This window comes from Magnolia sinica, chromosome 6, assembly GCF_029962835.1.
Source record: "Magnolia sinica isolate HGM2019 chromosome 6, MsV1, whole genome shotgun sequence".
NCBI classification, from domain to species: domain Eukaryota; kingdom Viridiplantae; phylum Streptophyta; class Magnoliopsida; order Magnoliales; family Magnoliaceae; genus Magnolia; species Magnolia sinica.
Window position 1 is genome coordinate 3,517,774 of NC_080578.1, and position 23,989 is coordinate 3,541,762.

At 40.6% G+C, this 23,989-nt stretch overlaps 2 protein-coding genes across 4 annotated transcripts; one reads left to right on the top strand and one right to left on the bottom strand.

Moving 5' to 3' along the window:
- The first annotated feature begins 205 nt into the window (after positions 1-205).
- On the top strand, positions 206-9,551 carry LOC131247965 (ER lumen protein-retaining receptor-like). Its single transcript, XM_058247961.1, has 6 exons — positions 206-431; positions 3,896-4,161; positions 7,795-7,910; positions 8,834-8,907; positions 9,014-9,077; positions 9,178-9,551. The coding sequence occupies exons 1-6, from the start codon at positions 341-343 to the stop codon at positions 9,212-9,214; spliced, it is 648 nt and encodes a 215-aa protein (XP_058103944.1). The 5' UTR covers positions 206-340; the 3' UTR covers positions 9,215-9,551.
- Positions 9,552-12,073: 2,522 nt separating this feature from the next.
- Positions 12,074-23,291, bottom strand: LOC131247966 (ERAD-associated E3 ubiquitin-protein ligase HRD1B-like). Of its 3 annotated transcripts, none has more exons than XM_058247965.1 (8): positions 23,132-23,291; positions 21,258-21,817; positions 18,961-19,137; positions 18,462-18,611; positions 18,153-18,361; positions 17,488-17,635; positions 16,541-16,835; positions 12,074-12,423 (listed from the first exon to the last, which is right to left on the bottom strand). In XM_058247965.1, exons 2-8 carry the CDS (start codon positions 21,788-21,790, stop codon positions 12,259-12,261), a joined length of 1,677 nt encoding a protein of 558 aa, XP_058103948.1. In that variant the 5' UTR covers positions 21,791-21,817; positions 23,132-23,291; the 3' UTR covers positions 12,074-12,258. The 3 variants fall into 3 exon arrangements, with proteins under 3 accessions (XP_058103948.1, XP_058103945.1, XP_058103946.1); XM_058247962.1 differs by having other exon boundaries at positions 17,488-17,641; XM_058247963.1 differs by having other exon boundaries at positions 17,488-17,641; positions 23,017-23,168.
- Positions 23,292-23,989: the final 698 nt, after the last annotated feature.

Below are 23,989 nucleotides of genomic sequence, written 5' to 3' on the forward strand. Positions count from 1 at the left end.
GAACCCAAACATCAGGCAGATCCAAAGCTCATGGGGACCACACGAATCGGATGTAAGCAGAGAGAATGACACGTGTATCTCCGGTTAGTTACAGTGTGTCCAACAAATAACTCACCACGTAGAAAATCCAAAAAAATCCAGCTTCATAACAACTGGGTCCCACCTTTAGAACCCAGGGTGCGTATTGCGCACTGCGCTACGAGTAGCACATCGTCAACGCATTTCTGGCCTCTCTCCATCAAAGACCCAAAACAAAGAAGGAACATACAAAAAAAGGAGAGAAGAAGAAGGCAGCGAAAGATCGAGAAAATCAGGCTCTTTCCCCCGAAATCTTGTCGAGATGAATGTCTTCAGGCTCGCTGGGGACATGACCCATCTCCTCAGCATCATCCTCCTCCTCATGAAGATCCGTACAATGAAATCCTGTGCAGGTATATGTCATTTTCTCCATTCCTTCCGTTTTTTATTCTCTTCTTCTTTTTTACTTGTTTTATCCATCTCCGTGATAATTTTAGGAGAAAAAATTTCTGGGTTTTTCTTTAATTTGTGTTTATCGACCACTCATTCAATCTCCACTTGTGATTGATACGGAAATTAATGTGAAAATGGCATTCCATGGTTTTGATTCTGTTTTTCTTCTTGGTTTGAACGTCAAGATGAATTCAGCAGTGACGTGTCCTTTTGTTCAAATCGCGTTTCACATTTGAATCTCTTTCTTTTCTTTTATTTTTATCCTTCTCCGTGATAAGTTTAGTAGAAACATTTCTGGGTTTTTCTTTAATTCGTGTTTTTTTATTGTTCGTTCAATCTGTGGTTGTGATCGATAGAGAAAGTGATGTGAACGTGGTAATCTATGGATGTGATTCTGCTTTTCTTCTTGGTTTAAACGTCCAGATGAATTCAGCTCAAAAAGGATTTGGGCTTTTGTTCAAATCATGTTCCGTAACCATTGGTTCGATTTACAGGCACGATTAATGCAGGAGTATTCAGAAATGGTTTTGTGGGATTTGGATTCAGCTCTTGTTGTTTTCTTACTGAATACATTGTGAATTTATAGGAAGAGATTTGTTTGGTTGATGTTTGTCATCATTGGTTCAATTTACAGCATTGCTTGAGGCTGAATGCATTCATAAAGTTGCCATTGATGGGAGTTGATTCTGTTTCTGTTCTTGTTTTAAGTTTGTTTTACCATGTACTTGGTAAATCTAGTAGAAATAATTCTGGGTTTTTCTCCAATTGGTGTTTTTTCAGTCATCCCTTAAATTTTCGGTGGTGGATAACAGGGATATATATCTTCAATTTATCATTTGAGGTTTTGTTTCCATTTTGCTTCTATGCATAAGTTCCATAGAAAATAGTTCTGGGTTGCTTCTCTACTTCATGTTTAGTCACTCTTTGTTTGATTCAAGGCTGTCGCTGATGTTTTAGGCACTGTTTTTTCTTGCTCACTATCATGTTTATATCCAACCCCTTCATAAGGTGATTCCAACTATGATGAAGGGAAACACAAATATCAGCCTGATTCAAAACCACTGTGGGCCCCAAGAAGGTTTCGATGGTGCGTGTTCAATCCCCACTTTCTTGTGGTGTGGCTGACTCAAGTCTTGGACCTGCCTCATTTTTGGGCTCTCATCCAACATGAGCTGGAAAAATTGATCGACAAAGTGGATTTCACACATATATCACGGTGGACCTCATAGAGCTTTGGGTTACTGGAACTCCCTGTAATTACAGGAAATTCACATCCATATGTGGATGCACATGTCATTCAGCATATGAATTTTCTGCCAATATACAACTAAGTGGAGGAATATGGAGGCAGGAAGGCCTTCAACCATTTAGGTTCCCCTTAAATTGCTGCCATTAGAAATGGAAGGAACTCGCTTTCTGTGCTATCAACATCTGGTCCTGATTGTGAGGTATAGATAAGTCTGCCAACAATAACATGATGAGGCTGGTTTTTTTTTTTTAATAATTTTAGAGAGAGATGAAAATGACTTCATTAATGCCAAAGCCAGAAACAAAAACCAAAACAATGAAGAAAAAGAAAAATATACAAACCTCACCCAGTTGCCAACCCACAGAGGCGCAAGGCCAAACAACCAGAAAAAACTAAAAGCCCCACCCCAGAAAACACTGCTACCCAGGCTTCAAAGACGCCCATTCAGAAATACAAGAGAGGATTCAACTAAGAACACCCAAAGCAATATGCTTTTCGTCCCGAAAGGTCTGGGCTTCTTGTTTGCGCCTAACAGGGAACTTCCTTGTTCTTGACCAAGTTTGCACGTACAGGATGCATGGTTGGTTTATCTAAGCCATTAATCCAATGGTCCCACGCATATATATTTGGTACTGACAGGGAAGCTCCTTTTTCTTCCCAATCAGGGAACTCCACCTCTAATATTATGTGATAAAATTTAGTTGGTGAATGGTCTTCATCACAAGCTGAAAATGTAGCTTTAAAGTTGAGAGGTGTGTACATTTTTCACAACAGACCTAACTACTTCTTCTCCTTTCTCTCTGGAGTTACGGGCAATGCCTAGGACACTGCTTTGATGATTCGATCTGCTCTACCAGAGATAGATGTTTTCCTGTTCGTGTTAGAGCCTGAAGAGAGATATTTCCTTTTCCGACTCCCAACCCCCATTTCTTCCTCATGTCCGACCTAGCAGCTCGGATACTGACCTCCAACTTTGAGTCATTGGTTCAAATCCAATAGTAGGTAGAATTTATTAGATACCTTTGTGGTCCAACCAGTTGACCTAAGATCCATTGCACATTTCATGCATGAAGTGATCTTTGGAAGACTGAGAAATGTCTAAACCAAGAACATGAGGCTAAAAGGGTTAGGCTCTTGATGTTAAGAATTTACAAATTGCCACATAGCAGTATGTTGATCTGCATGCATCTAATGCATCTTTACTGTAAGAACATATGCATGCATCCAGTGCATGTTTAGTGTTTCAAGGGACGCTGCCCAATAGGAGGTGCAATGTGGATGCATGGCTGCCCTCTCCTGTTGTATGCAACTGGTGCAAGACCTAACCACAGTGGGGCCACCATTTTGTAGGCGTTACATCCATTTTGTCCATCAGATAGATCTCTATATGTTAGGCCCTGAGTGTACTACAAAATCCAGATGAACAACTCAGGTGGGCCACAACAAATGGAACAATGGGATGGAATGCCAACCATAAGTTTATACATGAGGCACGCAATGCTTTGTATATTCCATGCAAACACTCATCATGTGTGGGTCAAAAAGACTGTATGCACCTGAAAAACCAGTCGTATACCAAACTCTGATGGGCCAAAACACGTGCAGCTGCAGACTCCCTAGGATGCTATGTTTTTTCTGGCGTGGCCCATTCTGTGTCCTGAATCAGAGAGATTTATTGGATGGGTGGTGAAAATAAAAGGATAGACAGAGTGAATGTGACATGATCAAAATGATGGGCCCACAAGGATCAGATGTTCCACCAGATGCATATAGTAGCTACTGCCCAAGATCCCATCCAGCATAGGCATGCTACATGCCTAATAAGGGACCCAAAAACAGAAGGTACACTCACTGGACATGGAGGGAATTTTACATAAAGGTGAAACTCTCTCTTTTCATGCAGTATAGATAATTTATAAAGGAGACACATGCCTATATAATTCCTCCCTTCTGGAAGGCCCCTGATTGATTTTTCTAGTTAATCAGTTCCACATCGAATTGAGAAATATTTTCATTAAATGGCTTTTATCAAGGACTAGAAGAAGAAAAAAGAAAAGAAAAAAAAAAAAAAGCAGCTTGTAGAATCATTTCATAATCTTACCAAATGTAATATCATCTAATTTGATGAATTTCCTGCCCATCTGACCGCTAACATTCATCTCTTTATTGGAACAGGCATATCGCTCAAAACACAAGAACTATATGTTATAGTATTCATCACTCGGTATCTTGACTTATTCACAAAGTACTTCTCCTTCTACAACACAGTAATGAAGCTTGTTTTCTTGGCTACTTCAATTACTATTGTGTGGTATATGAGGTATCATAAGGTTGTTCGGCAGACATATAACAAGGATGAAGATACTTTTCGGCATTTTCTTCTTGTCCTCCCATGCCTTGTGCTGGCTCTCGTGATACACCGTTCTTTCACTACAACTGAGGTAATGCATGCATCTTTCGTTTTGTGACCTGTTTTCAGTTTTCAGGACTGTGGATCAAACAGTTTTAAATATCATCAAACTTGTATCCTTTTGTAGGATTCAAATTCATGACTTCTCATGCATATTTTTCTCTACATTTTAATCAAGCCTTAACTGAAATAGTACTGCATTTTGATGAATGGTGACATATAAGCACAACCAACACAAATTTCATGATTTTTTATCTGCCTTGACGTTACATGGAAAACCGCTTCTCGTCCAACTCCATGATATATGATTCTTTAATAGATTGAAATTTATGCGACTGCACATAGACACGTGTGTCAATGTTGGACAATGACACGACAGATATATGAATTCTTTGATAAATTGAATATATGTAACTTGCACATCGACACGTGAAAATGTTGGACAAAGACACAGCAGATCCACATGTGTCAGTCTTGAGCATCAACGACACTAATTTTGAGAAATTGGAATGCCCTCATTAGTCATTACATGGATTGGAATCGACAAAAGAACTGCTATCTTAAAAACATGTAATAGGTAATATGAGTATAAAGATCTTTCATGTCAAATCTGGAAGTAAGTTGCCTAAGTGTTACTAGACATTAGTGGTAAGCAAGTCTGATGGAGACGGAATAAGATTCAATGAAAATCAAGATCAAAATTAGATCATTTAGGTTAGCATTTCACCTGTCGGTAGTATTTGCACCTGAATTGTAACCAAGTTAGGGCCAGGAAGCTGCATGACGTGCTTTGTAAACAGAGTTGTCGTGATAAGCAAGCAAAGGTATGCTACAGCATCCCCTCAATACCATTCGTCACAATTTGCAAATCTGGTTGTAGCGGAAACTGTGCAAGGGTGTCCCCTTGAAGAAACATGCTGCCACAGCACCCTATTGTGGTGGAAAGTAGTAGGCTAGGGTTCTTGCACCAGAGTTGACGGTTCTAGGTAAGGAAGCAAGTCCGGATGAGGAATATTCATTTTGCCACTTGGAATGTGAGAACTTCGTCAGGTGAGAGCGTGGAGTTGGCAGATACAATGAAAAGGAGGGTTAATGTAGCATGCTTGCATGAGATGGTGGAAAGAAGTAATAGCTAAAGAGATTTGTGGTGGTTAAAAACTGTAGTATATGGGAAAGGTACTTAGAAGCAGGCGGGTATGGTCATGGATAAAGATTTAATGGATTAAATATTGAGTGAATGGGCATGAGACTCATGGCTATGAAATTGATTTTGGGCGAGGGGATAACCTTTGTTAGGACAAGAAGAGAGTATCGAAATACAGAATTAGCAATGCTCTAGCCTATAGGCTTAAAAGTGGCCAAAAAAGAGTGGTTAAAAGTCACTTCCGTAAAAATAGTCATAGAAGTGAAGCTTTAATTAAAATCGATGGTTAAGATCTGTTACGGAGTCCAACTCTATTACAAAGGGATGTAATCTGGATTTATTAGCTGTGTAGCTGGGTCGCTGCCTCAGTGCCCTTGGCTTTCTTCTTGTTTTTTTTTTTTTTTTTTGGTGGGGGGGGGGGGAGATTTAGCCCTTAATAAAATTCGTTGCCTTTCAAAAGGAAAAAAAAAAGATCCATTACAGCAATGTGTTCCTTTACTTTTCTTTGTTTTTTTTGTTAGCTTGTTAGTACACCCACTGTCAGTTCAGACTTCGCTGTTAGCCACCCACTCTAGGGAATCGATACCAAGACCTCAGTGCTGAAATGAGGCATCTTTCACTCAGTCTACCACTTGAGCTATGGATCGCCTATGTTATTCAAAATGATTGGGAGATTGATGAGGATGTACCCAAATAGAGTAGATTTGGGTGGATGAATTGGACATGTGTCTACGACGATCAATGGGTTAGTTTCGGACCGGGCCAAGGTCAGTCCAAGCCCGGCCCAGGCCTGTGACGGACCAAAATGGATGGGGTTGAGCCTGACCCTGTAAGTTAATAATCGGCCTAGCCCAAGCCTGAGCCAGACCCTAGCCCAAGGCAGAATCTATTTACCACCTCTCTAGAATTGGAATAGTCATCTAAGAAAATATTAATTGCTATTAATAATTATCTAGGAGAATATTAATTGCTATTGGAATTGTAATAGTCATATAGGAGAATGTTAATTACTATTAATAAGTTGTCTAATTTTATATTAGCCATTAAATATTTTAAAAAATACAGTGAAAAAATATTGGCAAAACTTTTGAATATATCCTTGGAAACCATAAATGATCTGGGTTGGGTTGGACTCGAGACAGGCTGATGGACTTCTATACACAGCTCAAGCCCAGTCCAATTAATAAATGGGCTTCACTTTTAGGCCTGTGCCTGGCCCTTAGGCCACATATGTCACCCAAAGTTCAGCCTGAAGTGAGCCAAACCCAAGGGCCCGACAGCAAGCCCGGCCATTGAGTCATTGACAGCCCTATATGCATCTCCGGAGTGCTATGTGATCATCACATGCCTATGAAACTGAAGGGGAATTGTATAAAATGGCTGTTTGTCAGTTTGACCGACCATGCTATATGGAGTAGAGTGTCAGGCGGATAGAAAGCAGCGTGAGCAGAGATTTGTGTTGTGGAGATAAGGAAGCTAAAAGCATAAAAGAATGAAAATGTCCAAAAAACCATAAATGGGCTAATCGTTGTCTCTTCTGAAGAACTGGTCGTAAGAATGTAGAAATTATTGCAATTTTCATCTATGATTTGAAAAGAAAGAACCATTATGGGGGTGTCACTTGTTTCAGTAACAATATTGTGCAAGGAATGCACATTGGCTTAGTGAAATTTTCCTTTTGAGGAAGTTTCACAAATGACTAATTTGTGTCGCAATTGTCATTCTCAGCAGTTTCTCGGCCCAGAATTGCTCAGGAGATTTTCAAAGTTTAAGGTTTTTCTTGGGCTGTTATCAAGAAAATCTCACCAAAAATAAAAAATATTTAAAAATAATTATTAAACTAATAAATAATTTTAAATTATATATATATAACTCAAATTCCTTGAGATTTTTACTGTTTTTCCTGTTAATATCGCAATATTTTAGAACCTGCCTGATAATATCATTTGGCTTATTTGCCATGATTTATCAAGGGTTTCAAAATCTCAGTGACATATGTCACACTGACCACAAGTACTCTCAAGGCAATCTTGAGACTCATATGTCTGCTTACCCAGGACAGCTAGAAACACCCAAATGTCACCCGTCTCAAATTGCAACTCCATGAACCATGGAAATCTTAGAATTTCAAATGTAACCCAGAAACAAGTTCTGGCGTGGGAGTTCCTCGTTGGAATTATATTGTTCCATGAGCTTTGTAGGGCACAATAGAGAATCATGCATGCACCTTGATACTGCTAGCCCCAGCGGTAGCTTCCACCCTATTATTAAACCAAACCCATCTAGCTATATGCTCACTCGGCATAAACATCTCATCATTCTCTCATCAACAAACATCCTCTTTCTTCTTTTTTTTTAGTTTTTCTATTTGCACGTATGCATAGATGATTATTAATCCTTTTCATCTCAGACATTTTCTTCATCAGATTTTATTTCACACTGTATTGTTCATTTTGCATGTGCTCCCTAATCTACATTTGCTATGCAATGATAATCAGAATTGGATATCTTTTGTGACAGGTTTTGTGGACGTTTTCGCTGTATCTTGAAGCAGTTGCAATCTTACCCCAATTGGTGTTGCTACAGAGGTCAAGAAACATTGACAACTTGACTGAAAATTATGTTTTCCTGCTTGGGTATGTTTGGCACTCTATCATGAATTAGTTTCCGTCTCAGTTATAGAAGTGGCTATGCCACTAACTTTTGGGAATCCAATTTCCAGTTGTTGTTGAGTGGCCCATTTGGGAGCTCCCTGATTTGCAGTGACACACTGGATGTGCTCTGTCCAAGTCACCAGTTTGATAGGAATCAATGACACTTAGAAAGCAGGGAAGTGGGTACCGACTCATATTACAGAACTGGCCCAACTTGTGTGGAACTTCCAAAATGGGCACGGACCATGCAGCAGTTACTCATTTTTTGACAACGTAATTTGTCGGGGAGAAAATAAAATAAAATCAAAACCTGGATTCGTTGGGTGTGTATCAGAGTTCAAAAACTCATCTTGATTTCTAGCCAGACCGGGTCAATTAAAAGACATCCTAGTCTCTACTCAACTCAATATTTTAATAATTATTTTAAGGTATTTGGTTTCATCAAAAATTTTTAAAAGAAGTGGGGAGGGGGAGAGCAAAAGAAACACAACTTTAGTGTCTGGTGCACTGGTAGCAGGTTCTTTCTCAAAAGAGGTTGCTGGTTCGAATACCTGACTGGATGAGGGTGACTCATTTGAGTCATGCTTGAGTTGCCCGAGTTTTTGAGCTGACTCGAGGAGTCTTGTCAAGACACTGCCAAGTCAAACTTACCAGCAAGTTTCTAAGAAACCCGGCTTGGAATCTCATCAAGTTGACTCGGCTCAGTTTTGAGTTGATTCACCGAGTTTTAGTACTACTGTGCTTATGGTTTTCTTTCTTCCCTCTCTTTTTTTTTTTTCTTCTTTTATAGATAAAAAGATTTTTTTTTTTTTAGTATTACAAATGTGTCTAGGCATGCCAGGTTTTGGATTATTTCATGTGCTCATCCACATATTTTCTTCATCTCTTGTTTAAACATTTTTTAGGGCTTACCGGGCACTGTATTTAGTTAACTGGGTTTATCGTTTCTTCGCGGAGAAGCGCCAGACCCGTTGGATACGTAAGTTCCTCTTTCCCAATAAGAAGATATCTATATTATTGCAATGAGTTTTTTTTTTTTTAAATAAAAAATAATAACAAATGGGTATGATGAACTCTGGTGGCAGCTTGGATATCAGGCATTATTCAGACAGCTCTATACGCAGATTTCTTCTATTACTACATAAAGAGGTAAAATGGGTTTTCATGTCTTTTATGAATTTCTTCAGTATAATTGCCAAAATTATTATTCACAGGCTGACGATGCTCGTCATTTCTCATGTGGGTTCAGCTGGAAAAACCGGGAGAAGTTCAGGCTTCCCGAGTAAAGAGGAACTTTTTTCATCACGATTACTAACAGCGATGTGTTTTTGGCGGCAGCTGATTGAGATGGTCAGATCCTTCTGAGGTCATGTATCTTAATCTGTTTGATCTAATTACTATAGTGATGCTAGTAATATGCTAAGGTAGTTATCTCATATTTACATTTTATGTCTTATTACCATATGCATTGTGATTGCAAATGCATGTGCCGTTCAGTGTCACTCATGTCTAATAAGGTGGTCATGGTGTCTGTCCGGTACAAAAAATAGGTATGTGTAATTTGCAGTGATGTATTTCTAGGACTTGCTGAAAACTCTCGTATCACAACTTATGGTTAATGCCTCTTAAGATTAATAGATTGTTATTCGCCGGAGAACCCTGGAGTCAGACAGTGGTGGTCGAGGCTTCCCAACACACTTGCTAACTTGGCTTGGGTGTACCTGATCAGGAAGGCCCAACATGATGTGCTCTCGTATAAAAGAACGAACCGGTCCACTCATCAGGTGGGTGGAAATGGATATAGCAATCCATTTCCAATGTTCACTTGTCGCCTGACCAAATGAGCCCGACCTGGCTTTGGATTAGGTTTGGGTGTGACATGCATGGCCCAATCATTTATTAGGTTGGGCTTGAGCTTCGGTTGAAGCCAAGGAAGCCCAGCTCCGCCCAGCCTGATATTTACACGTGTTATATCCCACGAGTGTGCCATTCTAATCCTTGGTTAGGCAATCCATCCATCTTAAATGCAGACTATTGGTATCATTCCTCAATAAATTTTATTTCTTTGTGCGAGTGGATCAATGGATAGATTAGGAACATGCAATTGGGAAATTGGGCCCAAATGTGCTCTCTAGGGCCATGCCAGTCGCAGGAGTCGGTTCTCAAGTGTTAGGCCTGTCGTGGCCTAAACCCAGCCCATTGCTATCCCTACACTTGTAGCCCACCTGATGAGTAGTTGACCAGCTAAATAAACTCTCGGATCTTGCACGCCCATGGTATGGTTTAGACCTGGACCATCATTTATTAGTCCATGTTATGGGAAGTTCCTATAGGCGGAAGTAATGTGGGGTTCATTGAAGCATTCCTGGGGCAAGAAATGATTTGGATCAGGCTAATATATGTGTTTTCAGTGACTTTATGAACGGTTTGGATGGCATATAAACATTGCAGTGGGCCTCGGGAAGGGTTTCAATTGAAGGTATTTCCATCCCCACTGCTCCTATAGTGTAGCCTACCTGACTTTTGGATCTGCCTCATTTTTTGCTCTCCTTAACATGAGCTGGCAAAACAGATGGATAGGGTGGATTTCTCATGAACAACGTGGTGGGCCCACATTGCTTCCACCTAACAAATGGGACAATGATCAGACCGGCCCATAGAAGCTGAAGACACTCAGCAGTAAAAGTGGCAGAAGTTCATGTACCTGATAGGATCATCTGACCAGGGCGGGTTCCATCAAGCAAGCATAGAGTACCTGCTTCCCTATTTCAAATGGCAAGCGCCCCATAGAAAAAAAAAAACCATAGATGCTGCGCGTGAAATGACAGAATGCATTGGTGGGCCAGTGATTTCTATTAAGAGTTATTAACCGTTTATTTATGAGGTGGTGAGAACATGGCTTCATCTAGACAATTGATCTGATGAGGTCTCCGTGGACGGTCGATAACCCCTTGATCGATGGACTACAAGGTCAAGAAAAATAAATAAATAAATACATCAACCGTCTGTCAAACGCTAAAGATTGGATAGCTAGGAGCTTCCAAATCCTGATGCCTTAATGATCACTGATTTGACTGTCAACCTCCCACCATATCAATGACGAGGCAACCCAACCATGGCCGCACTGTTACCTAAGCAACCGGGTTCGGCTGTTGGACCTCTCAAAAAGGTGACGAGGATGCCCGTCGACTGGACCGTCAGATCAGATATCCTGAATCAGATGGGAAATGACCAACGGCTGACACCAACCAATTACTTCGGTGGTGGTGTTGCACATGCACGTATGTGGCAAACGTGTGAAGTCTAAAACTTGAACGTAGGGACAGAATGGAAATCTACTGGATTTTCTTTACAACCATCCATTTTCTTCTCCAATAAGGTGATTAGGATTTGTCAGATTGGTGCGACTTCTGGGGTATGGCCCACTGAAGGTTTAGCCTACCTGATGAACAGTCCAGATCTCGTACATGACTGCTGATGTTTAAAAAGGTAAATAAAAAATGAATCGATCGAAAGAAAGTATTTTAAAACCATAATCTAGCCCTTCAGAACATTGGCAAAGATGATGGACAGACCAAATTGTAGTCTCGGCCAATGATTTTAAGCAATGGTCCGCCATGATGTGGCCCACTAAGTGGATAACTCTGGACCATTAGCTTTGTTCATCAAACCACGGTTTGACCGGGGCAATGGGGTTAGGCTCCTGTTTGGGAAGCATGACATGGAAATCTTTAACTTCCATTGAAAAACCTGAAATTTTGAGCACAGTTTCCAAGGTATAGGCACTAACTAAACGGAAGAAACACAGGTTCCATTTTAGCGTTTTCTATGGTGAATCCATCCTTCATGTGGACGTGAAAAATCCTTCGGACATGGGTCAGCATGGAAAACAGTAGAAATGTGGAAGGATTAATGGTCAATATACTTTCTTGTTTTTTCTATGAAAATGTTGAAAGGTCAATGAAATAAATAAATAATTTTTTTTTAAAAAAAAGGCATTTCACATTATCATGGAAATGCTCATGAATGAGCTTTTATAGGGAATGTTTACATTGGGGTGTGCAAGGAAATGGAGTAGATTTTCACATTTCAAGCAGGCCCAAAAGAAAAGGTGATTAGCACTAAACATACATTTGGTAGCAGAGTACATCAAAATGAGGTATATATTCCATGTCTTCAAGGGCACTGTTTGGGCACTCCATTGCCTCATTTTCTCATGACACACGTACAAACGCAATTAATACATTTACGGGATCCCGAGGTCATTTCTGAGAAAAAAATCATACCGTTGAAGTAAAGGCCCAGGCTCTCTCTCATATATACCACCAGCTTAGTCTGAGTCAATGTCCTCGTGACGGCCGCAGTCAGGAATTAATGGAGAGGGTGCAACAGTTTTTCCTTTCCTGTCTGCTGTGGCAGGATTCACATCACCACTGGTGGCACTTGCTTCATCCGGCTTCTGCTGTTGTAGAAGTTGCAGCTGGCTCTGCAGAACCTGGAGAGGGAAAAAGTGGAGCTTTGATTTGTAAAATAGAGAAAATTACACAAATAAAGCAAGCAAGCATAAGTACATAACCTGCTACAAGGGAATTATATGCTCCTAGACCAAGTATAGGCACCACAATTTGTTCAGATGAGGCCCACTGCTCGGTGATCAACCATTTGTCCGTTGGGACCACCATGACAGAACGTGGATTACGTGGTGTTGCCAACACCACGCCCGGCAGGGAAGCAGATTGCGTACTGAGTAAACTGAGGGACCCACCATGATTTATGTATTTTATCCACTCCATCCATCCATTTTACCAAATAATTTTAGGGCTTTAGCCCAAAAATGAAGCATATCCGAAGCTCAACTGGACCACACCACAGGAAACAGTGCGAACTGAATGTCTACGGTTGAAAAAATCTTGAGGGCCACAAGTTTTGGATCAAGCTGATATTTGGTTTTTTCCCTTCATCCATGTCTTTGCAATCTAATGAACTAGTTGGATGACAAATAAACATCATTGTGGGCACTGGGAAGGTGTCAGCGGCGGAAATCATTATTCCCACTGTTTCCTGTGGTATGGTCCACTTCAGCTTTGGATATGCTTCAATTTTGGGCTCAACCCCTAAAATAAACTGAAAAAATGGATGGGCGGCATGGATAAACCACATACATTCACGGTGGGCCCAACATAGTTTATTTGGTACGATAAGAGTGTACTGAGTAACTCAGTATGCAATCCGATTCCCCCCAGCAGTGGTGTGATGATGTGTTGGGCACTGTGGGGCCCAACGTGATCTATGTGTTTTATATCCACACCATCCATCCATTTTTCTAGCTCATTTTAGGGCATGAACCCAAAAATGAAGTAGATCCGAAGCTCAAGTGAACCACACCACAGGAAACAGTGGGGATAATGACAACAACCATTGAAACCTTTCTTCAGCCTACCATAACGTTTATCCGTGATCCAACCTGTTGACAAGGTCACTCAGACCTAGATGAAGGGAAAACACAAATATCAGCCTAATCCAAAACTTTGGTGGCTCCCAAGAAGTTTTTAATGATAGGCGTTCAATCACCACTGTTTCCTGTGGTGTGGTCACTTGAGCTTCGGATCTGCTTCATTTTTGGGTTCATGGCCTACAATGAAGGGGCAAAACAGATGGATGGCATGGATATAAAATACACACATCATGTTGACTCAACACATCAACACACCACTGTTGAGGGTGGTGTTGGCAACACCACCTGATCCACATCCCCAATGACAGACCATTCTCCAGGGATCTCCAAGATTGAAAGATCCAAACCACCCACTCTTGGGTTTGCCAGAGGTGGGTGCTTGGAACAATGATCTAGATCACTGAACAACCGGCCCCAATTGAACAAAATCAAAACAGAAGTGGGAAGAAATTAAGTGGAAGCAATGTTTGCGAGCCACATGGCTTGAGGAGGGGGACAAGAATACCAGATTCTTTCACAACATGGCTAGCACACATCTTGTAATAAGATCCGTGGCATAGTGTTGGACGGGACTCGGGTGGATGATAAAGACCAGGTGTGGTGAGAAGGTTGTAGATTTCTACAAGGATTTGCTGCCGAATGAAGGGATGGATTAGACCAAAGTTTGATAATCTGCTTATACCTTGCATCTCCAATGAAGGATTGGAGACTCTTGAGAAGTTGTTCTCATAGTTGGAAATCAAAGAGGTATTTGATTTGTTGGGAAGGGATAAAAGCCCCAGGGCAAGGAATCCGCTTTCCCCGCTTTTGTTTGTGGTACTAGTGGAAGCTTTGGAGAGAATGTTGGATCACAGTCAAGATATTGGGTCATATCACGGTTTCAAGGTTAGCAGGACAGGTGAGCTGATCTCCCAACTCCAATATGCGGATGATACAATGGTATTTTGTGATCCTAAAGCGGACATGATGGAGAGATTGTGTTTGGTGATCTGTTGTATTGAAGTTGTTTCGGGTCTAAAAGTTAATATAGCTAAGGGTATCATGTTCGGAATCTGAATACCAATCGAGGAGGTTAGTTTGCTAGCCGAGATATTTGGATGTGGGGCAGGTTCTTTCCCACCCACATATCTTGGCCTTCTTTGTTTAGGAAAACTGGCAAAACGCCTTTAGGATGTTGTAATTGAGAGATTTGCACGTGAGCTTGCTAATTGGAAGAGCCGACATCTCTCGTTTAGTGGCCAAACCACTCTTATAAAGGTTACACTCTCTGATCTTCCATTATATTTTATGTCTTTGATCAAATGCCCAAAGGCAGTATTGGGTTTTCTTTGGCAGGGAGGGGGAGAGAAGTAGTTTCATCTCTTATCTTTGGGCCGTTTGATAAGGGAGGTGCGGGTATTAAGGATTTGGGGCGGTTGTGGAGGTTTGGGGTAGAGGAAGTTGATCTTTGAGAAGGTACATTGCAAGCATGGGTATAATGAGGGCGGGTGGCGCACATTAGACTCATCTTTATATGGATCTTCGGCCATTTGGAAAGGGGTGGTGACTATGAAAGGTAATTTCTTGAAGGGGGTTGGTTACTATCTAGGAAATGGTTAAAGGATTCATTTTTTGGAAGATGTGTGGACTAGCGACCACCCGTTGAAAAATCTATTTCCAAGGATAGCCTAGTTGTCTCCGACTATTAATACATTGGTCTCTAGTTGCTTCTCTTTTGGTGGCGATTCAATTTTTTTGGTCACCTCCACATCATAAACCACTATCTGATGAGGAGATAGAAGGGCTTGTGAGGTTAGTAATTCACATGGTGTACTGTAAAGGCCGTTACATAAAGGTAATAGTGGCAACAATTACACATTGCGGGGTCGTAATGGCCGTAATAGCCATTATGGAAAAAAAAAATAAAAAAAAAAAGACCCGTAACCGCCATTAATAGCTCGTTACGTATCCTGTAAAGGCCATAATAGCCTTATAATGGTCTGTTATGGGGCAAATACGGGTTTTTCAGACTTTTTTCAATATTATGGGGCAGGTACAGGTTTTTTTTTTCAATAAAAAGGGAGACCATAATAGCCGTTACGGGGGCCATAACAGCCGTTACGACCCGAAACATAAAGGTAACAGTAGTGGCTGTTACCATTACAAAACTAATTCACCTTCAGCTATGCTTTCCGGTAGTTGAGGACTGGGATAAGCTGATGTGGAGGAGGGACAAGTCTGGAGGCTTCTCAGTTTGATCTTTTTATGATATGATTGACCATAGTGGAAAAGTGGTGAAGTGAAAACTTGGCATATGTGGAAATATGGAGCTCCCTCTAAGGTTGCGGCATTCGGTTGGCTAGTAGGAAAGGAGAAGGTGCTGACAGTGGATAATCTCCAGAAGCATTCTATGATCATCCCAAATGTTTGTCTTACGTTGATGGAAGATGCGGAGTCGGTGAATCATTTCTTCATCCATTGTAAGTTTGCAAATCAGATTTGGCCAGGCTTCCTTACTAGATTCAATGTCGCGTGGACTATGCAAAAATCTTTTGGAGATCTCCTTCTCGTTTGGAATGGGGTAGGTCTTCAGAAGCAGATCAGCACTTTGTGGAGGCTTAGCTTGCTAGCTGTCTTTTGGGCCATCTAGACTGAAAGGAATGGGAGATGCATCGCAATGTCGGTAATAATGTGGATCTGTTTTGAGTAGGGCGAGGGGTTTGCTTATAGAGTGGGCTTCTTGTATATATGGGTTGATGGATTGTATTTTTCCTTTTAAGTTTGCTTTTTCATTTCAATTTGTTTGTTCTTTGCTGTTTTCCGCACTTCTTTTTAATATAATTGTCGTCATCTTTCAAAAAAAACTGCACTCTATATACTCCGTTTCCAACTGACAATACTAATATTAAATGTTCCTTTTTTACAGACAACGAAAACTTATATTAAAAAGAATGAGATCAATAATAAGGGGAGAGAATTCCTGTTACCAATCGAAATCTACTGCGCCGCCTCTTTCGCAAGGACAAAGGTGTAACAAATAGCAACCCCAAAGACTAATCACAAATGTTTATCCTAGCTACAAGGATTGGATTGAGAACATGTCTTGCGAAGTTCATGTGGTCACAAGGTTGACAGAAAGAGGAACTGATAAATTGCCAGGGTTGGAAAGTTGTTTTACCTCAATCTGATGCTGGAGAAATCTTTCCTGAGCCTCCCGTTGAGAAGCTGAAACATTTGGATCACTTCCCACTCTCTCAACGTGCATAGAATTAGAATTGGGTACCTGAAAAGGAATGAAAGCATAAGGCGGAATTTGGGGGAATGCAAGGTTTTGGTATCTGCTTGGGGTTGGATGTTGAGGCTGGCGTGATTCCCCAGAGGTGGATGTTTCTCCAGTTGAATCTATATTTTCTCCATGGCGAGCCTCTGTTGCTGGCCCATAAACCTGAGGTGCTGAAGCATATCCTGGAGACCTGGGAATGAAAAGAAAAAGGATGTCCACAGTTAGCTCTGCAATAAAATCACCCGCCAGACGAGCAGAGTAAACATTGACCCTTTTTTTTTAATGGTAAATATTGACCTTTCACATACCAAAAAATAAAAAAGAAAGAAAAGAAAGGAAAAAAGAAGAAGAAGAAGAAGAAGAAGTTTTGCGAAAGGACAGGCATGGAAAAAGACATCCAAGCAGTGCATCAAGTGGGCCCACTGCACTGATGACCTGGCACAATAATCAAGCATCACCCAACTTATCAGGTGAGCTACAGGTATGAAAACGGTGGACAATTCAAGAAAATTGCCAACAGAATATATTCAATGGGTGCTCAGATGTGCACCACGTGTGCCAGGTTTGCACGTAGAATGTTTGTGGGATGGGCTATATTAGCAGCAATGTGCCCAGGTCAAGCATCCCACAAGCAAGTATCACTGAAAATAATCTTACTGAAGATCCTTGGTAAACATTGGGCAATGCTTGTACAGTGAGTTTTAAGCTACACAAAAACCATTTTCCAGTCCACGCAGAAAAGACGTGAAGTAAACATCTTAGAAACCACCAAATGTGTAGTTCAAGAATGATCGCTTTCAATTCAGTAGTATTCTGATTGATATGAAACAGAATATGTGTACCATAATATCGTATTTGGAGAAGGATAAACATATGATTTCTCATATATTGCAGCAGCAGCCGCAGCAGCTTGGAGCCTGGCCTGATGCAGGCTTAGATTATCATCTGCTCTACTGCCTCCAGGACCCTGAGTGGATATGCCAGCCCCACCTGACCCTGTTCGCAGTAAGACAGTTTCAGTGGACCTTTTAATAAGAACGATTCATCCATGAAAATATGAATATGAAATATGGAGCATTGCTAAGCGCATGTGCCTGTGCAATACACGCACATGTGCCAGCGTAGAACATAGGTGCAAGATCCAATCCATCCATCAGGCTGGTTGGACCTTGTAAATATTTTCACAAAAATATATCTGGTCCACTCAGCATGCAGACCCTTAAATTGGAAATAGGTTGGTGTGTTAGAAAATTTCAGCCAAGTTTTTCAGAGCCATACATTTGTTTGGCTAACTGTGGCCCTTCTCAACATTGGATCAACCTGATTCTTGGGCTAGGGCATCAGTATAATAGTGGTGCAGTTATGATGGGTGGATTGGATCTTGAACCTATTGTGCCATGACAGAATGCGTAGTGTGTACATGAGCTTTATTACACTAGTGTGCAACATAGCAAAACTTGTGAAAAGTGAGCGGGAGTGAAATCCATTAAATTCTCAGAGAACTAACCATTCCGTTGAAGCTCAGATTGCACTCCATGCTGTCCCCCAGTTGCAGCTGTCCCATCTTCAGGAGGAACAACCAAAGCTCTGCAGGTGGGGCAGGTATGTTGCCGTTCTAACCATGACCGCAGGCAATGGACATGGAAGAGGTGTCCACAGCGCAACTTTTTTGCTGCGGTCATCTCCTCGCGACAAATGATGCAGGTTGCATCGCTGCTGTATTTTCAAAACATTTCAATTTTGAGATCCAGTGCAGGGAAATATGAAAAGGGAAAAGAAAGAAAAATAAAAATTGTAGCTTAGTTATATGACTCACGCAATGAGGTCTTCAGATGTTGCATCTGGGAAACGATCGTTCATATTTGAAGTGATTTTCCGATACCGAATATAATCAGCAACACGAACCTTGAAGTTACGGAATGTTTCATAAAGCTCTCGAATCAAGTGCAATGGAACACCGTAGTTCCTAAAAGCAACAGCCATTACTCAAAAATCAATTGATTCTATCACAAACACAGAAAAAATTCTGAAGGGTTGATAAAGCACCTTAGAAATTTGATGTTGAACACCAATAAAAAGAAGAAGATAATAGTTACAAAAACATTTGCATTTTATCTAGCATTTAGTTACACCATTATTCGGCACAGATCTACCACCACAATTTAATAGACATGAACAAAAATGATACTACCCTATCGACAAAAGGTAGGGTAGATGGTTTGCGAATATGCATGATCAATCCACTAAAAAAAGTCCATGATCATGCTCATGTAACTCCATGCAAGTGTAAAATAAGTGACAAAAGGTTTACTTACAAGAATATCACAAGAAAGAAGAAGAGATACATAGATAGGTGAAGCAGATCTCGAACAAGTTCCAAGTAGAAGGTGTAGACCGCCTTCCTCTCCCACTGTCCTTCCATAAGCATGTCACTAACATAGAAAACATATTTTACAAATGTAGCGACTGTTGTTGTCGCTAGTATCGTATACCTGAAATGTGAAGTTCAAACATCATCATCACTTTTGCCAATGCCAAACTTGCAACAGTGGACATAAATATCAATATCTAGATGTAGAATTGGAATCATATTGATCTCCAAGAGGGAAAATTATTTTTATTTTACGGGGAGGTAGCATAATTTCTTTTAGAAAAAAGAGCAAAGCGATGCTCTAAAGATTACAAAGACCAGCCGAAGGGAATCAACATTAACATAAAAACCTCTAGCAAACGGCCTAATAGCCGATGCCCAAGAAACCACTTCCAATTTGGCCTTCCTAAACACTTTGGAAGGATTAGGTAGAATGATTGCAAAAGCACCCTTTTTTTCAGAGGTTTCCAAATTTTCCCATAACCAAACTTAAACCAAAGGATGACAAGCAGTCAGCCCTAAAACAACAAACAACAAACCGAAGAACCAGCCCCAAAGACCATCCAAGGCAGCATCCAAGACCTTAAGCCATATTCTTCAATAAACCTTTTAACTTTGAGAGAGAACATGCCGTAAGGTTTACAAGGAAAGAAACCAGGGATCAAAACCTGGATCACTCACACACACAAACGGGTCTCTACCAGCTCAACTAACGAGCCAAAGAAAAATAACGTTTGGTAGACTGGAGTTATCTTGAAACACCCTGTTGTTGCATTCCTTCCAAACTTCCCAAAACAGCGCAAGACAGGAGTATCTCCAAAGCACCACTCTCTTCTTGCCTCCTCTCCCCCCATCATGCCAACCCAATAGAAAAGCTAACATTGAGGTTGGCTAACCCATTCTACCCCATACTGACGTAACATGCTCCACAAAACTTGCTGAATAAATGCAAACTGCTTAGAACAAGTGGTCGACAGTTTCCTTGCTCCTTAGACATAAAGGGCAACAATTCAGGACAACAAAAGCACCCATTGTTGCACTCAGTCCAAATCAACCACAAACCTGCAAGGGCCACAAGTCCCCACAGGATTCTCCCTTTATGTCCAACACCTCCTCCATGCACACAAATAAGAATGGACCAATCACTCTAGCATTATCTAGCTACAATGAAATAAATCAAAAAGGCTCCCCCAGATAGTCCTAGCAAAGGGGCAAAAACTGAATAGGTGGTCCACCGACTAGGTGTCCTAGAGGCAGAGGATGCGTGCATTTGTGATCAGCATTTGCCCTTTCTGACGGTTGTCGATGTTCAGCACTTGACCTTGCTCACAACCAAGCAACAGCTACAATCCAAGGAAAAAGACTATGACCACTTGCAATTAGCTAAAGCTTAATTTTGCCTCTCTTTTTCCCTCTGAATGAAATACCAAAAGTCAAAATAAAATGCTATCATAAGACTAGAGTTATATTAAATCATACATGAGGCTTCTTTTATCCTGATAGCCTACAGAATATGACTTTACTTTTTTTCTTTTTCTTTTTTCTTTTTTTTTTACACGCGCACACACACCCCACACACTCATCTTCAAGCTATCTAACTTTTACTTCATAAGTAGATAGTGAATCCTGTACTGAATTAATAGGGATAGGAAAGGACAAGCTCCAAATGATATTCCGGCTCAAGTTACTGCATTCCTTTAGGACACATTCTTGACTGTGTTTTCCAAGCCTACTTTTCCATTGTGGAAATTATAACTGCTTCATAAGACTAAAGTTATATTAAATCATACATGAGGCTTCTTTTACCCTGCTAGCCTACAGAATATGACTTTACTGCTATATGGTGTAGTGGAGCAACTCATCTTCAATCTATCTAACTTTTACTTCAAAAGTAGAGTGTGAATCCTGTACTGAATTAATAGGGATAGGAAAGGACAAGCTCCAAATGATATTCCGGCTCAAGTTACTGCATTCCTTTAGGACACATTCTTGACTGTGTTTTCCAAGCCTACTTTTCCATTGTGGAAATTATAACTGCTTCATAGAATTAAAACATATAGCAACAAAAGATGTATTGTGAACCGAGATAATAGGAACCTATAACCAGCTAGTTGGCATATCATGTATACAAAGCTCACAGTAGCAAGTGGAAGTTCTGGGAAGAGACAATATTAGGTATGTTGTACAATTGCAAGAAGCATTTTGTATAATAAAGAATGTAAAAAATCATAAGAAACTTACTCAAATGAAAAGAAGAGTGAAACAGATGGCTGCCATGTCTGTATCAAATACTTTAGAGAACTGTACAAGAAAAGAGTATCTAGAACAAGTAGAAACCCCATAAATGATACAATACGAATGTGAGACAGCATCGGAACTGATGGAGTCGTCTCAATGTACTCGACCCTCTTCTGAGCCAACCAATGCAAAGCCTTAATCAACAGAAGGGCCGTGACCATTGCAAGAAAGGAGACGGAAAAATCCTGTCTGAAAATAGTGATTGCAAAGAGAATTTCCATAAGCTCCCGCCATGATTGTTCATTCAACCTCTCTACCTCAGCTTCTCGGAGAGACCCAAGAAACAAACATTTGATTAGCTGCCATAGAATGCACATGATGACCAAACCCATGTTCATAAGGAGCACCAAACTGATCTTCGAGGTCGATAGATACACCGTGGCTGGGTAAAACTGGCCTCTACTGTTGAATGCATGATAAATAACGGCAATTGCACCCACCAAACTAAACCCAGCATATGTTCGGAGCCTCATCATTTCCTCTAAAATCCGTTACACCACTCCCTTCAGTCAAATAACATAACAACACAAACCAAACATGAGTTCAAGAGAAAACCAATAACCCATTAAGGTTGCACTTGGATGCACAAGTGAATTGAATTGCAAACATTTAGTTTAAACAAGAGAAAACGATGAGAAAATCATACGTTTCCTAGTATTCCTAATGAGGAAATAGCCTCAAGTCACAGTTACGTTCTTTCCAGGATCTTTTTTTTCTTTTTTCCTTTTTTCCTTTTTCTTTTTTTGAGATAATTTTCATGATTGCAATTTGGACCCCAGCCCTCAATATGAATACTGAAGATTTTGATTATTTCCGCTTTATGAAAGTAGTTAAGGCCGGTTTGGGTGCCACTTAAAAATGAGTTCATCTCATTTTTTGTAATCCGTGTTATATATTAGAGATCATGATTGTTGGTCATCAAGATTATCTTCAATACTTACTAAAAACAAATATGATCTCTAATGCTTAATTATGATGAACTAAAATGAGATGACCACATTTTTAATTGGCACCAAAACAGTCCCTTGATGGTGCATCCAAACACATCCCAGGATAACTACTGCTACGATGGCCTTCACAGAAGTTCTACAAAGTGACATCCCCACTGTACATGCGGCTACATGTGGTTATCCAGACTATTTATTTTGTGGGACGCCATGTGGACAGGCCATGTGTCAAAAACACATCGACTGTAAAATTCCAATCATCCAATTGACGTGACACTTGCTCATCGAATGTTGACCATTGTTCATTTATTGAGCTAATTATCCCTTTTTTAGGCCACTGATCATATGACTACCACAATCTAACCTCCTTAGATTTGGCTAAGGCTAATGCAAGTGACGGTCCACCAAATCAACGGTAACCACTCAATGGAAAGAAAAGTAGCAAAATAAAGGTTTGTCGAAATGCAATCAACAATAAACAGATTGGATCTTATATAATGATAGTCCACAAAATATAATTTCGTAATTCGAATAAATTACTTTGTCCAACCACCCCTTTCAGGAACGAACTCGGAAAATTAAAATAATAACAAAAACCACAACAGGATCTGCCCAAATCGCGATTCAGGCGAACATCCAAAATCGACCTAAATATCAGAAAAAGAAAAGGCACAATGAAATGAAAGGAATCGATCAAGACAATAAATAAAAAAATAAATAAAAGAACAGGAAATCATGAGATTTTCCGCACTGACCAACTTAGGGATTCTTGAGAAAGAGATCTAGACCGCAGGATCAGAGGCACTATAAATCCTGGCCGTCCAGAACTGTACAAACCCTAATATTGCCAGATGTGTTGAGATTTCGCACCTGTTTGGAGATCGAATTAGGGTTTTTCCTCGTCGGAGCCTAGTAGAGAGAGAGAGAGAGAGAGAGTCGGCCGTACGGACGAAGGGATCGGTAGCGATAAATGAAAACAAACGGCGGGCCCGGTTGAATGGGGTGTTCGGTGGCCACCCCCGCAGAATTATTTGTACTCCGGCTGCATAGGACTCTTCATACGCAGGCACTCGGAAATTGTATACGTGGCTTACATTAATACAAACTAAACTGAATAAATTCTTTAAATAACTTTCTATGAGTTACAACTTATAACCCCGAAATCAAAATTTTTTAATCCTCACCTATGATTTGTTGACACCTGTTTGTTCAATACCATCACCAGAAAATTTTCATTTTTAACCGTCCAGTAGATGCTTACCAATCTGACAGTCACGTAACGAAAGTTTGATTTGAATAAATTTTACGCTCTATATGCAATTTGTAGTGAATTTCAAAATGCATGTGTATCGTCCGTCACTCTCTGCCAGAGTATCAAAGTTTTTTCTGGCTCCTCCTTATGTCATCGCAGCCAATCTAACGAATAGGTGCTCAACACCTGTCATTTTAGGACACGTCGGCTTATGCTGTAGGGGCGCGGATCAGGTACTACCCGGCCCGTTCGAAGCTCGGAACAGGGGAAGCTCCGAGGACCATCGAGGGCCAGCGTGATGTATGAATTTTATCCGCACCGTCCATCAATTTTTCCATATTATTTTAGATTTTAAAATTAAAGAAAGTCAGATCCAAGGTTCAAATGGACCACAATACGGGAAGCAGCGGTGTTAAGGACGCCCACCATTGTAATCTTTTTAAAGTACACGTGTCAGTTTATTTTCCATCCAACCT

Excerpts from the sequence above, each read along its gene's own strand:
- LOC131247966 (XM_058247962.1), bottom strand. The coding sequence starts at position 21,790 with ATGATGAGGCTCCGAACATATGCTGGGTTTAGTTTGGTGGGTGCAATT. Across the intron at positions 17,642-18,152 it reads ATCTGAGCTTCAACGGAATG|GGTCAGGTGGGGCTGGCATA; the intron begins GTTAGTTCTCTG and ends TACTGCGAACAG. Across the intron at positions 12,424-16,540 it reads TTCTCCAGCATCAGATTGAG|GTTCTGCAGAGCCAGCTGCA; the intron begins GTAAAACAACTT and ends TTCCCTCTCCAG.
- LOC131247965 (XM_058247961.1), top strand. The coding sequence starts at position 341 with ATGAATGTCTTCAGGCTCGCTGGGGACATGACCCATCTCCTCAGCATC. Across the intron at positions 432-3,895 it reads TACAATGAAATCCTGTGCAG|GCATATCGCTCAAAACACAA; the intron begins GTATATGTCATT and ends TTATTGGAACAG. Across the intron at positions 4,162-7,794 it reads GTTCTTTCACTACAACTGAG|GTTTTGTGGACGTTTTCGCT; the intron begins GTAATGCATGCA and ends CTTTTGTGACAG.